Below are 16156 nucleotides of genomic sequence, written 5' to 3' on the forward strand. Positions count from 1 at the left end.
CAAACCAATAGAAAATCAGCCTGGTCTCTTGTGTTTCAGAATAATTAATTAGAAATAAAATGAACTATTTAGCGGTGCATTTATATTTCAAGTAAAGCTACATCTAAGTTTCATTACGACACTTTTAGAAAATAACTGTTCATACTGCTGTCACTGAAAAAGTTCCTTTAAGCCTGCACCTTGCATGATTTTTAGCCTGTAAGTGACACTGTGACACTGCTTCTGATTAATGCTTAGATTTGGCTTGTGAGTCAGAACACTGCAATCAGAAGTAGTTCTGAAGAGACTTGTCTTTAGCTTCCTACTAAAATACTTACCTACAGAAAGAAAACGTGGAAGAGAGGCATGGTTCCCATCTTGATTCTGTTAAATTCAGTGTACATATTTCTATCAACTCCTAGAAACAAGACTCAGCCAAAAGTTCAGTTTCAAGTACAGTGGGCAGTAACATAGACTGAATGAGATTTGTCCCTCTTCCTAAGCAATGTTTGGTACAAAGTTCAAGAAAATAGAAAATTGCTGCACAAAATGGTCAGAAGCAAAAGTCTTTCAGAGGCTGGAAAAGTCCCACAGAAGTAGTGTGTCAGGTACAGAGAAGTCTGGTGAAGTCCCAATTGGAAAAGCCTTTCAGGGAATACCAGTATTACCCACTGATGGCTGCACTGCCTGGGCGTGGGTACAGTGGGGAGCAGAAGTCTCACTTCCATCAGAGGTTCCAGGAAGGTGAAGGACACGAAGCTGCCCAGCTCCCTTGTTTCCCAATTTACTTGCCTACAGGGACAGTTAGACCAGAACAAGTAAAGTATGCACATGTGCACAAGCGTATGTGAAAGAAATTCTAGAAAAGTTGTGAGAGAAGAACCAGAATCACAGGAGTATGTGTTTGAAAGGAGCTGTCTCTGTGCCACTATCTGGATTTGCATCATTGTTTATTCTGAACTCAGGTTAATTTTGGCCTGAATATGCCCAGCTCTCTTCTTCCCATCCTGTATGTGTGGTCCATGACAGTGATGTGACCTGGCTCAGCAATTTCTTCAGCCAAAACTTGTGTGAGGAAGGAGGTCAGCAGGGAGATATGACATGAGTGGGACTGAATCCTAGACAGGCATCAAGAGGCAGGGGATCTGAGTCAGATTAAAAACTGGGCTGAAATGAAGAGATCATCTAAAATGAAGAATATTAGAATGAATTCCATACTTATATTTTGCCCAGCCAAGCCTCAGAAGGAGAGCCAGAACTTGGAGTACATGAGACCAAATGATACACTGGGTCCTTAATCACTCTGTGAACAGCAAGTGCAGGAAGATACAGTTTATACCAGTCTTCCACAGGAAGGAGAGCTGTCCTCAAGTGCTTGAATAATAAAAATTAACACTCACAATCCTTGTTTCTGCTAAAAGAGGTAGTATAATTAGTCCTGTATAAAATGAAGATTAACTTTTATTACTGAAGGAATTGTTTGGTTTGGGTTCTTTTTTCAAATTGCTTTTGTTTTAAACTCTGCACTCAGGAAGATCTGTTCACAAGCTCAGCACAGAACCACTGAGAATCATTCATGAGACACTGGAAGAGTCTTCTGACTGGATATATGGCTTTTTTTCTTTACTGTCTGACATCGTATGGAGTGACGATGATGACAGTGATGAAGGTATTTGTAATGCAAAGACTTCCGTAACTGCTCTAACTGCTGCTTTACACGCATTAAAATGGCTTACTCAGCTTTTAACCTCACAGACAAGAAGGTCAAGAAAAAGGAAAAGTGAACATTGTTGCTAATAAAGCATCCACTGGCTATTTCAATCAGTAAATTGGTCTCTTTGTTAGCTCTCATCTCATGTTTAATGTACTATTACAGAAAAGCAGTCAGAACTAAATATTTCCATTAGTACATTTTTGAATAAAAGAGCATTAATTTATATACGACTTCAAAGCCACAACCAAAATATGCATCAGGATATTGCTTCAGAGAATGGAAATAACTATTTTCTTTTAATCAGCAAGAATCGAAAGAACCCTGGAAAATATACAAGATACATCAAGAAATTTAGAACTTTTTTTAATTTGACATATTGTTGACGGGGAAATATACTGAAATGAAAAAAAAGCATCACATTTCAACTGAACTTACGGAATTTTGGATGGCATATTGCAAATAATTCAGTTTACTAGAAGTTATAGTTCTGCAATCATGGCACCATTCTTCATCTGATATAATCAGATAAATGAAAGTAAATTACTAATATTTTGATTTTGGAAATGTTCTCCTTCTGTTAATAAAAAAACCCCAAAAAACCAAACTAAAACAAAAAAATAAAACCTAGTTCCCCAGTGTGACCAGAGAGTGCTCACAGTCAGTAGTGGATCATCGTGTCACATCATATTGGTCATTCTGACAAGCGATAAGTGTGGGAGTGACATCTTCATTTCACGGTCGTTTATTTTATATTCCATTTGGCTACACCAGAATATAATTAAAAAGCGACACGTACTGAAACTGACTTCTACCCATTTGCTCAGAAACCTGAGATATTACCAAGTGTTTACCTTTTAAATACGTGCATGAGCTTTTGATATTAGCACCATATAGGAATGCTAATAGATAGGCTGCTACATGTGAGTCTGTGAATTGGGTATCCTATTCTGAGATATGATTTATAACTAGCTGAAAGCCAGTATCTCCTAAAGCTGACAAACAGAAAAGATGAAAAATAGACAGCTTGGTAAAATTTGATCAGTGTGCATTTTTAGCATTTCATAGCTCCCAAAGCACGTGCAAACTTTCAAACTCTTGAGTGTCTAAGTGTTAATGGCAGTAGGAAAAGCCATAAAATAACTGACAGACAAAAATTTGAGATCAGATGTTCACTATATCTGGAAACCTTAGCTCTGGCAGTGCTTTACCCAATGAAATTTCATAATCAACTAGGAGTGTGAATAGGCAGTAAGGCATCTTACTGCATTACACCATAAAAATTAAGTGTTTTGACCACCCTGCCCACACTGTGCTGTAGTCAGTGCAGCTGAGGCTGCACACTAGCCAGTCACTCAGGATCACTCCATCAAATTCCATGTCCTACATGGAGGTGCAATAACATACTGCAGCGATCAAGTGCTTATAGTTACATTGAAATGGATTCCTTATTGGCTTGGGTTTCACTGGAAAGATTGCTAGATTAACAGTCTTTCTAAATTCTATATATATTTTATTCAGAATTAAAAAAAGAACAGTAATCCTACCCTTAAAATGTGGAAACATGCATAAAGTAAAGCAAACTTTTAATTGTAGTCACAAATTAATATTCAGAAGCACAAATGGAGATTTGTATATTTCCTTAACTACTAATTACTACTGCACTATGAATTTGTCTGTCCAAAATTCTATGGCAAGATAGGTTTTTTATTAAAAATCCAAAATCTCAGAATAGATGTTTGTCATTTAGTATATAAAAAAGAGAAATTATTTTTTGAAATAAAATGAGCCAACATGAATTTATATTTTTTTGTGTTTCTTTGTTTTATGTGGGGTTTTTGGTTTGTTTGGGTTTTTTGTTGGTTTGTCTTTTTTTTGTTTGTTTGAGGTTTTTTTGTTTTGTTTTGTTTTCCAATTTTTTTTTTTTTTTGTGATTTTGATTTTGTTGGGTTTTTTAAAATCTTTTCTCTGATATCTGTTTTTTTCTCTTGGTTTAGGTGAAGTGGAACCTTCCCTGAAAAAAGGTTGGTCAGCTGCTTAACAATAGAGGGAAGATATTTTTTGTAATAATTTTTAAGAACTCTATATCTGTGATATAAATTCTGTCAATAGTTACATGGTAGGTTACTAACCTGTTCAGTTGTGCTCTAAAAAACTCATTAATTGCAAAACACAAATAATAATATTTACTGAGCCGATTATTGGTCTGTGAGAATTCCTTACTATTTCATTATTACTGTGAAAATCTGAAAAATTGTCATATAAAAATAGAATTGCAGAAATATTATTTATATCTTTGTCATGCTTGTGGGACTCCTGTTAATGCCAAGGAGTTATGTCTATGTCTGGATAGAAATAAAGTTCAGGAATAATAATACGGGAAGTATATTTAGTGAGAAATAATGATGAGGTACTGTCAAGCATTTTACCTGAAGCCAACACGGGCCCCTAAAGAAAGAACTTTGTCCTAATCTTCTGAAAAAATTACTTAGTTAGTATTGAATTTTTAAAACAGACAAGTGAAGTAAGTAGGATTTATATTATAATCTTTATGGATATTGAAATTGTTTTGCTGAAACATTAAACTTATATTCAACTTCTATTAAATCAAAATGCAAATGTATTAGAAGGCTGGAATTACTGATGATAGAATGTAAAGCTTTTTAAAACTAGGATGTGTTTTTTCTCCATATTGAGCAAAGTTTGAGAATAGCAGGATGTGTAACCAGCCCTATGTGAACTGAATTTGGTATCCATCAAATTCTCAAGAGGTAAATGCTCATATTGAAGAATCTATCACCCTAGTTGCTTCTGAGATTACAATCCAGTTTTCTCTGAAGTAAATTGGAACTGGATCAGGCTTCTCTTTAATGTCAGTCTCAATCTGCAATCCAAGGAATTAATAGTCTTGAGGACCAGGACCAGTTATCTTTCTATTGATGACCCCTCATGTTAGGAAAATTTACACACATTGTAGGAAAAAATTCCTAAAAAAAGAGATTTTACTTCATCTGTAAGAACCGTAAAACCTTCAGCATCACCCTGTCTCTTTTCCCACAGAGACAGCTGCATTTTTAATTTTATAGAAGATGCACAGTGTCTGAAGCTGTAGCACATTATTGGCAAGGATGTAGATGGGTGCAATGTGTCTTCTCACCAAGGGCCAGTGTAGGAGCCAGGCTGTAAGTGCTGCTTCTTCATGGCTAGGATATAATCCACAAAAACACTATGGACAGCAGCATGCTGAGCATTGCAATCCCTTCTCTGGAAATCAGTGACATAGGCCTTACCCATTGCATTGGGACACAAAGCTGTAGAAACAGAATTCAGAGAAGTCATCTAAACAAGCTGAAGGCTGCTTAAATTGTAAGCAATGGGAAGTAAGTTATATGATTATTCGGACCTAAACATGCTCCATCCAAGGAGCTGACTATCTAAGTGCCAGCTGGGAATGTTTTCCTCACTATTCAAAGCTCACAGCTTAGCTCTGGACATGAATCCTAAGAGGCTCTGCCTGAACAGTAAAACAAATTTTGAGTGGGTTTTTCCACTCACTTTCAGGATGTGTGCTCAAGACATTCCCTCTGTCTTTTAGAGTATAGACATTTTCATCCTTGTCTCCCTGCAAAATTCTTTCTCAGACTGGGCTTGCTGAGGATAGCACCCATTTCTGTCACAAGTAATGCCATAAGTTTTCACATAGCAACATCCTCAAATAACTTACCATCTCCAGGTGACTGGAGGTCTCCATTTCATCCTGGCAGACAGGATCTGGCCTTGTTTATACTTGATTTTGTCACCTCTTTTACTGGGCTACAGAAATACAACACATGTGGCCTGAAGCCACGAGTCCCTTGGCAATGCCACAGCAGAGCACTGTGTGTGTCTCCTCAGTGACAGGCACCTCCCAGTCCCTCAGAGTCTCTGCAGACTTCTCTTAAAACTGTATAAACATCAAAGAGCTAACTTGCCAGGATCTAAGGCTAAACAGAAGCTTTCTGTGAGCTCTGTGGTGTAGCCTAGTGTTTTTCTGCTTAGGCACAGTGAAATTCTCTCCCAGTGCTACAGCTCATGAGCACAGAAGGCAAATCCCTGGCAGGTGAGCTCAGGGCTCAGGTGAGCTCCTGCAGGCAGCACTCCCACAAACATCACAATCTGTTCCCCTGAGCACAAGGTGCAAATCTCTCCAAGTAGCTTTTCTTAACTAATTTGTGCTGTCATTTACATGTTCCATAAATAAGACTTCCAGAAGAAAAGCTTTCTAAAACAAAACAAGACACTGCATTGCTGATCTTTTTCATGTTGCTGCTGTTAGGGCTGAACCCAAAAAAGGACCATCTGTGCAAATAGATCTGGAGATTTTTGGGTGTCAAAATGTTGGTTTGATACATGAAATTAGAACAATTTTTTTGATTTTAGAGTTTTCTCTGATTACATGTAAAGGACCCTTTCTGCATCAAAATTCCTTCCACTCTGAGAAGGAATTTTATCTATAGCTTTATGAAGGATCCTTCTTTAGGTGACACTGGCATTTGAACATTCTAAACAAGAGAAAAAAACCCAGTGAGATTGTGCAGTACACTACTGCTGTCTCCAGAATATGAACAGATTGGCATTTTTCACATTTTTATGGGAAACCTCTCTCAAACTTCACTCTGCAAGTGTGCACTATGGTTGCTGTGCCTGATTTAAGTATCTGTATTGAATCTAACTCACAGTTATTGTGGTATTCATGAATAGAATGTGAATTTTTGAAAAATCTCCATGTCTATTTTTAGTGAGTAGACAAACCTTCACTCTTTTGCTTTGCTGACTAGCAGCTTTTATGAATGTTAAAATGTTTGCACATTACTTTATAATGGAATATAGTAACTGAAAAAATAAGATTGCTGGTATCACAATACAATTGCATATTGGAAAAAATTCAAGGGGAGTGGGAAGGACATTGTCTGGCCATGAAAGAAGAAAAGTCTTATCATAATTATGATCCCAAAGAAAGCAAAGATCACTTTCCTAGGGATGTAAATTAAAAGCAAAGATAATAGAAGTACAAGTAATGACAAAGGGCTTCCACAGGCAGTGGGATTATTATCAGTTTCAGAATCCTTTATAAGATATGAAAATATCTCTCAAGCACCTTTTTTTTATTGCAATTATTTTTGCCAGTCCAAGTCTTATCACTAATATTTATCTTCAATAATTGGAAAAGAATGAACATTTAATATTGTCTGGCAAAGCAGTATTCTCCAGTGGACATAGTGAAAGATTATTCTGGATGGGACTTTGCAGTCTTTAACAATGCATATTCTCAACATATAAAAACTATAGGGCATTTTCATAAAAGACAGAGAAGTTTAATTCTTTCTTTTGGGCTTAATTTTCTTTTAGTTTCATTTTTTTCTATAATAGTTATGACTGATAATATTTTTCATTTTTCAGGGTTAGTTTCACCTTTAGAGATATATTCTATTATTTGACAATATGCCTGTATGTTTTTACTAGAAATTATTGCTATAAAAAGAAGATGGGGTGTTGTTTTGTTTGGTTGGTTGGTTTTTTGTTTGTTTGTTTTTTGTTTGTTTGTTTTTGTTGTTTTGGTTTGGTTTGGTTTTTTGTGGACAGTACTGGCCTCAGTTGAGAGTTTGGAAAAGAGCTGAGAAAGCACAGAATGGAAATAAAGATCTGGAAAGAGTAAAGAAGTGCAAACACTTCAACGTTGACAACCATGCTAAAAAAGGTCTTTATTAAACTGAAAATAATTTTAATTTCAATAAATACTATTTAATTAAAAGCAGAGAAAGAAATAAAGCACTATTGTGACAGTTATCCATCTCTGCATTACCGAAAAGTTTTATTGGCATAAGATTATTTTTACAGACAAGTAAAAGAAACATTTCCTTCTGGTAGAGATGGATTTCTAATTTTCTGTGAGTTAGCCTATATATGAGGCAGAAAATTGGGGGTTTGAATTTTTTCTTAGGAAAATGTAATTAAAAAAAATCATAAATGACAACAAAAAGCTAACACAGACTAGAAATTTCTGTTAAAGGTCGCATGAAATTTTGTAAAAGACAAATAAACTTTTTGGCATAGCACCTTATCCATCTGTCTTCAGTTCAAATGAGAGTATCATTGCCAGAGTATTAAGCTGGTTATTAATATGCTGAAGACACATCATGTTCTTAAAAGACATCTCATCTTGTAAGGGAATGGTCAGTCACACTGAATCACCCTTGACAGCTCTGGCCAAGGTGCAGTTCCCCCAGACCTGATGCCAGACACCACTCCTATTAACCCCTTCTCCGCCTCAAGGTTAGGCCAGTCAGAATTTATCCAGCACAATCTATTGGCTTCTTCAGACCTGGTTATTGATATGTGCTAACAAACAAACCTTTCCCAAAAGGGAAGGTTCTCAGACCAGAAAATTTTATGCATCACCTTTTGGTGTAGTGATGAAGTAAACATACACAACAACGTATCCTTCTTTGTCTGGAAGAGGGGAGAGGAAGAAACAACCTGCTTAGGGGAGCAGGGTGTTTTCTAATTTGGATTTGAAAGCAGTTTTGATATGATAGCCTGTACGGGTCTAAAAAGAACTGTTTTCAGTATCCAGGCAGGGTAGGGAAAACATACTGACAAATAATTAAGTTATTAGTCCTACAATTTATCATGTTCCTACAATTTATCATGTGTGTCAGACTGTTTTCAGCTATTAAAGGACCTAAAAATGTATGATTAGACTGAAAGTTCCAGCTGACTCAGTGGATGGGACAGTTGTTCTTATTACTGCCCTAGAGTGACCAGTGCAAATGCCTTAGGAAGTATATCAGAACTGTTAAAAATATGGTTATAATTTCCCAAGGAGCTCTCCATACTCCAAGCATTTTCTCCAGTGAAGGGACACAGTATTTGCATGGCTGTAGTCCACCTACAACTTCTTGTGAACCCAAGGCTACAGACAGTTTGGAAATGAACTAGAGACAATAAATTCAGAATACCATAAATGCAATGTGAAAACTGTGTTAGCAGTTTAGTTGGCATATATGTGTCTTAAAAAATAATTACACTCTTTCATTCATCCCCAAAGTATATACCTATTTGTACTGATAATGCCTCCTGAATTCAGTTTCTTTTATGTTGCTGTATGGTAATGTTCACTTCTCTGCGTATGAGTTGCTATTAAAGATCTCACTAAAAGGCTTTTGCTGTCTCCCTAGGCTACACTTTACTATAAAGCATTTTGCATATCTTTGTGTAAAGTGCACTCTGTATTAAAAGATGGAAATCATTGATTGGTTCAATTCTCAGATGTTAAGCTGCTTCTCCAGATATGTATTTTTTGCATTTTTCATTTTTGTGGCATCCATTTCTGTTATTAATGTTCTTTTAACAATTTCATCTAGTTTTACTTACATTGATCAATACATCAGTAGCATATTCACCATAAAATAGCATTTTATAAAGAAAATAAAATATTTTCCATATTACACAGATGAAAAAAAGCAATATAGGATACAGGGATGTTCAATTATAGCTCTTTTGCCTTTTGCAGGATAGTGATTTGCTTTCAACTTGAGCTGAAAATATTCAATCCAAACTTACCAACTATATTTTAAAAGAGAAAGAGAGAACTTTGTACCACAAGGCTAGTGGAGACCCTGGACAGAAGTGTAGAAGAGAGTTTTGCAGCTGTTTAAGTTATCCTCTTAAATCAGGGGAAACCTTAAGATATCCATGCAACTCTGTGGAAATCTTGATTTGCTCCCCAGTAATGGAGCTCTGGGAAGGTTCTTACTCTGAGAGGAGAGGGCATTAAACAGATCCCCACTGGCTGGAGCCTGCTGTGCCTGACCTGGAAAATTAACAACTTTTCTAAAACTCAGTTAAAGCTACAGCATTAAAACTGGGAGTCTTGCATGTTTCTGAGTGAACTCAGGTCCCTTCACAGCTACTGCTGTGCCAAGGAGAAGATGGAGCAAATGGAGCCCATGCTCATGACCCACAGAAACTTATTATTATTATTATATAATTATTATTTGAAAGGAAAGGTTATGTAACATGTCAAGTTCCATTTGCCTTGTTAAACTGATCCTTCCCTTCCCTTCCCTTCCCTTCCCTTGCCTTCCCTTCCCTTCCCTTCCCTTCCTTCTCACTCTAACTTGTAGTTGTTATTTCCAAAGAGCTGGATAAAAAAATCTGAAACCATATTTAACAGGCACTTTGCTCTGGTTCCTCATGTCGTGCATGAACACACAAACTGTTAAGCGTTTTCATTGATAAGAGCAATTTTTCCCCTGTTGCATTTTCAAGAAAACTGTTATGACACATGACTTCAAGAAAAGTTATTATGTAGCCCAGCCTGAAGTTGCTATGAATCCCCAGAACAGGGTGAGATATAAGAAAACACTGGGGATGAGACTGTGCTCCCAGCAAGCTGGTGGGGAAGTCACCTGAATAAGTCATATGTGTCACTCAGACCTTCCAACACTCAATGCTGGGATTTAAGGCCTTGTGTTACACTGTCTTTGGTTCCTGGATATGAGCACAATACACCAATTGAATTCCCCAATTAAATATTCTCTGCTGCTGTTTTGGTTTTTTTTTTTTTTTTTTTTTTTTTTTTTTTTTTTTTTTTTTTTTTTTTTTTTTTTTTGGTGCTTTGCGGTTTTCTTTGCGGTTTTCTTTGCCTGTAGAGTACAGCTACTTGATGTATTAGTCGTTAGAGAGAAGTTGCTCTAATGCACAGCTTCCTTTCTTCTCCTCCCAGCCCCGCAAGGATAACTGTCACCCTCACCAGCTGGTACTATCTAGATTAAAAATAGGCATCAGCTGCACAATTGCAAATTTCTCCTGGGGATACCACCAGCAAGAGAGTTGACTGCAATTCTTCACCCAGACAGCATCCAAAAACACATTAGAAATTACATCTCTCTCATCTTCTAAAGCTCTTAACACCATTCTCTCTGGCCTTGCCCTCAGTATGTTTCCACCAACTCTTCAGGATAATCAGCCGCCTGCTACCAATTAGTCTTGATAAACTAGCAAGGATATAGCCCCACTAAATTGCTGGCAATGGCTGTAAGGATTTTAACTTCTCAAAAGCAAATTATTAACCTCTGTCTCACCAGACTCTGAGTTAGACTTGTTTTCCTTTTCAACCTTAGATATTTGTAAGAGAGAGAAAGCCAAAGCACTGAAGGTGTATATCACAGTATTACCTGTAAGAGGTTACAAAAAAGATGACCATCTGGTAAAATTTGTTAGGAAAGAAAATCTATTCTCATTTCATAGAAAATTCCATCTGGGTAATTATACCTTTAAAACACTAGACATATTAAAATTGCATTCTTTCTTCACTGCAGTATTTAAGTGGAAACAGGAGGGCTTTAAGCATGGAGGGTAATGTTGAATGTCAGGTTCAGAGGTAAATTCTCAGTTCTTTTGCTGATTTTTGGGTTATCTTCAGTAAAGCATTCTTGTGTCTCAAATCAGGACTCCTTTTTTTTTTCTCGCTTTGTCTCTTCTATCATTGATACTTTTAATATGGTTTTTGGAATTTTTTTTTTAAAGTGTATTTTGTCTGTAAGATAGAAACTCAATGGAGGGTGAGGTGTAGATGCTGTTTTAACAGTGCCAGAATGCTACACACCCTTTTATCTTCTAATGAAGCAAGATGCAAGGCTGTGCTTTCCCAGTAAGAGAAGAAATGCACCCCTCAATGTTTGAACTCCTGTATTACAGAGATGAGACATTTATATTGTGTTATAGCTCTATGTGATACCTAAAGTAATTCATGTAGGCTAAGGCTCATGGATGCTATTATAACACAATAAAATTAAAATAGCTGAGGATAATGCTATCCATTTTTCTATGTTATAAAAAAGGACATAACAAAAAATCAAAATCAGAAACACAAAGGCAGACAAAGGAAGGAACCAGGAGAATCTCATGTCCTAGCATGAGGGGCTGTGCTCTTCACATGGATGTAAACCTGCACGATGCTGACCCATTAGTTCACACAGATTCAAAGGACTGAAATTATTTTCTCCCATCCTGATCTTCTGGAGCTGGAATGCACAGTCAGTGCTGTGCTCTTATTAAACACCATCAACTGCTGTTAATGAAAATTAGCTGGGTGAGGGGTGGGGAAGCTGCTGCCCAGGCTCTGTTGTTCAGCAGGGATTTCCAGTAAAGCTGCCTGCAATACTAACCCTCATCTGACTGTTAAAGGTCTGGTTTGGGTCAACAGGATAAATCAGCCTGACAGCAATTAGTTGAGTGTGACTCCTTTCAGCATCTTGAAATGGTCAACGAGAAGATTCCTAGCTTTCCTTCTTGGAGTTATTTAAAATAATCACTCTGCATGTTCTGTATGTCTGCACAAGACCTGAGGTCTAGAGAAATTAGCATCAAGCAGTACCCACATTTAAGGAAATACTTATCATTTAAAACCCAAGCAACACAAGGGGAAAGATAATTTTTCATGTCTGTCTAATAATTTAAGAAAACAAACAATGAAATACAACTTTTAAAATACATACTCCTTTACAATAATTTAATAAACTGGCCTGTCATCTCATAAAGAATCCAGATGGTTGCTGTGGTGACAAAGATTATCCTCGCTGCTTCTTGATTCTGTCATTTTTCTAAACATGAATTCGTAATATTTAGGATTTATTAACAATGTGTCACATTGATAGAGATAAATTACATGCTTTAAACTGGCCATGTAAGTCTTCTATGATATTACAACCACTTTGTCAACTCAGCAATAAGATATGATGTTATTACTAGAAAATTAAAGCTATTTGTCATAAAAGATGAAGCAGAGAGTATCAGAACTCCCATAAAACAACAACAAAAAATCTCATATAATCTAATGTGTTTCCTGATTTTAAATACTTTAAAGTTAGCAAATAGTTGCTATTTTCTGTTTTGTAAATTGATCCAGTTTAGCTTATATTGAGACTGGATTTATTTGTACTGGGGAAATTTGGAATGTAATATCTCAGAATTAATGTGATCCAGGCTGCAATTTTTTATGATGGTTCAGACTGTAGTGGGAACTTTGTGAAGAGACCTTAATGATAGGACACTTTGCAGTATATTGAAGCAAATATATGCACACACCTGTGTATTAAGATGTACTTCACTTCTAGGAATTTGTGTATGTTTCTTTGTGATGTATGGTATCCTATATGTAGCAGAAAATTAGATGAAATTCTCAGTGTGTCTGTCTGAAAAGTGTCTTTTTGTGTACCTTACTGGAATATTTATTTGGAGCAAGCTTCACTGCTGATACAGTGTGAGTCTGATTTAAAAACCCAATTCTAGAGTCATTGCTCCATACATATTTCGGAGTCAAACTAGCAGTAAATTCCCTAAATCAAAAGTAATTTTAAAACTTTTTTCTTTTTCTTTCTTTTTTTTTTTTTTTAATAACAAAGATTTATTCTTATATTATACTTCTTTTCCCAAGAAAAATAGGCCTTTTTTTTCTGTAGTGAGCCACATAATATATGGTAGAAATGCAGCAGAGCTGAGGCATTTTAAAGCAAGCAAGGAATATGTGTCTGTGTAAGTGACTCTGCCTGGAGAATATGATTTATTCATATTCATCTCTGAGTGCAGGGTGACCTCTTGAATTGGGGGAGATACGTCTCCACCGTATGTTGCAGTGCAGAGGAAGTGACTCAGCTTTCTTTAAGTCCCCTGAGTCAGTGTTTGAAGCCAGTCTGGAACAGTGGCATGGAAAACTGCTCAGATGTGCCCAGAATTAGGGAAAAATCTTCCATCTGTTCCTGTCCTGTGCCATTCCTACCACTTATGCACCTAAACTAGACCATGAAGCCATTTAAGCAAAACAAGTGGGAAAAGTCTGAAAATCCAGCAACAGGATTCTCTCAGTCAATAGAAATAAAATATCCTGACATATTTGAAAGAAAAATAATCCAGGCTCAGCTGAAATACAGTAAATCAGTAGAGTATATTTCTTCCTATTTTTATCCTTTGAGGTCTATAGGACAATAAGTGAAGTGCACACCCAGGCTGGAAAGAGCAAGATGAAAACCGAATAGAAACTCCTTTTAGCCTAATGACATCACATAATTAGCTTAATTATGTTTCCATACATTAGTGGTTAACAGTGATGTATTTTGCCCTTTTTATTCCTTATCTCAGTGAAATAATATTTTCTCTATCTGAAGACAGCATAGCTTGATGCCATAGAATAGTTATGTTTTTGCAAACCACACTCAATAATTATTTCAGGCACCAAATACTATACAATAAAAACATTCTGCATTATTTTCAAGGACTTCTGTAAATATCTGGGGAGGGAAAATTCTGTTTCCTTACTAGATTTCTTTGGCAATGTGTATCCTGAGAAAATAACTAAGGTTGTAAGTGAAATATTTCAGTTGTCTTCAATAGGCATTAGAGTGGCTTCTTAGACTTGAGATGCAATATGCATAACCTTTTCTCTGTTGGATTAATTTTGGGGTCAGTGTTCTTGTTATTTAGACCCTGCAGACTACAGGTAACACTGAAATACAAGAAGGCATCTCCCACAGAGTCTAGTGAGGTTTGCATTTTCTTTTGTAGAAAAAAAATATCATACAGTATTTTAGAGTGATTTCCTAGTGCAGGAAATATGTCCACAATATGATAAACCAGACACTCTATAGTCTTAATAACTTTATTGCACAGCTATAATAAATGCCCTTTAAGTTTCTACAACCGTGTGCAAAGAGAGATTTAATTCTGTTTTGCTTTTTCAAAAATTCAACACTTCGCCTTTTTTTATATTATCCTGGTTTTGACACAATAAGGACAGTAGAAAAATATTTATATGGAGGTATATAGCAGTAATTTAATATCAATTTACAGCTAAATTTTTTGTTTAAAAAAGAATGGCATAAAAAGAGCAGATAAATACTGTACCCCTTCCACCTCTAAGAAGACAGTTTTCAGGTTTTGGTGTACAACATGATCAAAATGAGTCATTCTCTGAGACAGCAATTCCTAACCTGGGGACTTTTTATTTCTGTAGTTTGTATAGAGCATTTAGTATACCTTTTATTGTGTGTTGGAGATACCAATTCAGCATGTGAGCTTTAAAAGTTTTAGAAAATGTAGTAAAGAGAACATTTTTTCCTTCCAAGGAAAATCTGGAAAACATAAAATACTAATCTTGGTAAACAAGATAAATACAAAAAGCGTTTAGTAGAGCATGTTTTTCTGAATCATGACCAACATGTGTTACTGTATAGCTATTACAGATCAGCAAAATGTATTCCTGCCCTTTAAAGTAGCTGTATGGCTCAATTAAGAAGAACAATTATTAAAGACCCTTAATTATGTGATTTTCATCCATCTATAATGTCTGTATATATATCTAAAATTGAACTGTATTGTATATCTCTGACTATGCAGGTGATAAAGCCATGGTGCAGCCCTGATATTATAAGCACTTTTTAATTTTTTTTTAATATGAGAATACATCTGATATTTTGTTTGTGAAAGTTATTTTAATATTAATAAATCTGCATTGCTTTTTTTTTTTTTTTCAGAAATTCAAAAACAGAAAACAGAGAGACCTGAAAAACGAACACCAGCGAAGGGTAACTGTTTTTTTTTTTGTCTGTTTGCCCACATATGTTTGTGTAACATACACTGTCTTTGTTAATGACATAATTTTTGTTTGTCAACTCGGTTAACTACTGTTATTGTATCATAGAAGCATTCAAAGATCAGTTGGCACAGACTGCAAATGATCAAAAAATTATGTATACCTTAGCATTACCAAAAAAATTGTAATTTTATGCTTGTGTAGCTATATTGAAAATGCACATTCATAATAAGATTCTCCTGCCCAAACTTTTCCAGAAATCAGTTTTCTAGCAAAGGTGCAAGAAAGTTGAGTGTTGATGAACTTCCTCTGATGCAAAAGGCATGAAGTGTGTTGGGCAAGGAAAAAAGCAAATTTATAGGCCAGTGGGTGCCATCCAAGTTAGGAAGTCATAGTTAAGAGTGAGCCAGGTGTGTATCAGAGATAAGAAAAACTTCCATTTTAAGAACCTGCTCTTTTTCAGGCTGTTTAATCTCCTATAACTGGCACTTTCCAAAAATCCACAGAGGAACTGGTTTGGACTGGTTTTCAGAGATCACGTAAACAAAGGTGTTTCCTGGGATATCTGAAGGATTTTTTGCCTAAGAGAGTTCCTCCATAAAGTCTGGGCCACATAAAACTTGATGAGCATCCCTCTAACACACCGGTGCTCAGCTTGATAGTGGTGCGAAGAAGCAAGAAGGAGGCTTATTAAAAATATTTTGTGTATACATATCCCCTCCCTCATGCAATTATCTTCATTTCTATAGTGTTGTTTTATAGTATTTTACATCTCTGTAAAATGTTTTTACAGTATTTTTCACCTCTAATTCTGTGCTGATCAGGGTCATCTGGAC

General features: G+C 36.0%; 1 protein-coding gene across 16 annotated transcripts in view; it reads left to right on the plus strand.

Moving 5' to 3' along the window:
- TRDN (triadin) overlaps positions 1-16156 on the plus strand; it is a 231780-nt gene that overhangs the window by 48105 nt on the left and 167519 nt on the right. For all 16 annotated transcript variants that reach the window (XM_083857350.1, XM_083857335.1, XM_083857345.1 and 13 more), the window contains 3 exons: positions 1511-1648; positions 3688-3714; positions 15262-15312. In XM_083857350.1, coding sequence (XP_083713476.1) covers positions 1511-1648; positions 3688-3714; positions 15262-15312 — 216 coding nt within the window. The remainder of the gene's footprint in view (positions 1-1510; positions 1649-3687; positions 3715-15261; positions 15313-16156) is intronic.

Source organism: Zosterops lateralis (genome assembly GCF_965231275.1).
Source record: "Zosterops lateralis genome assembly, chromosome: 3".
Lineage (NCBI taxonomy): Eukaryota > Metazoa > Chordata > Aves > Passeriformes > Zosteropidae > Zosterops > Zosterops lateralis.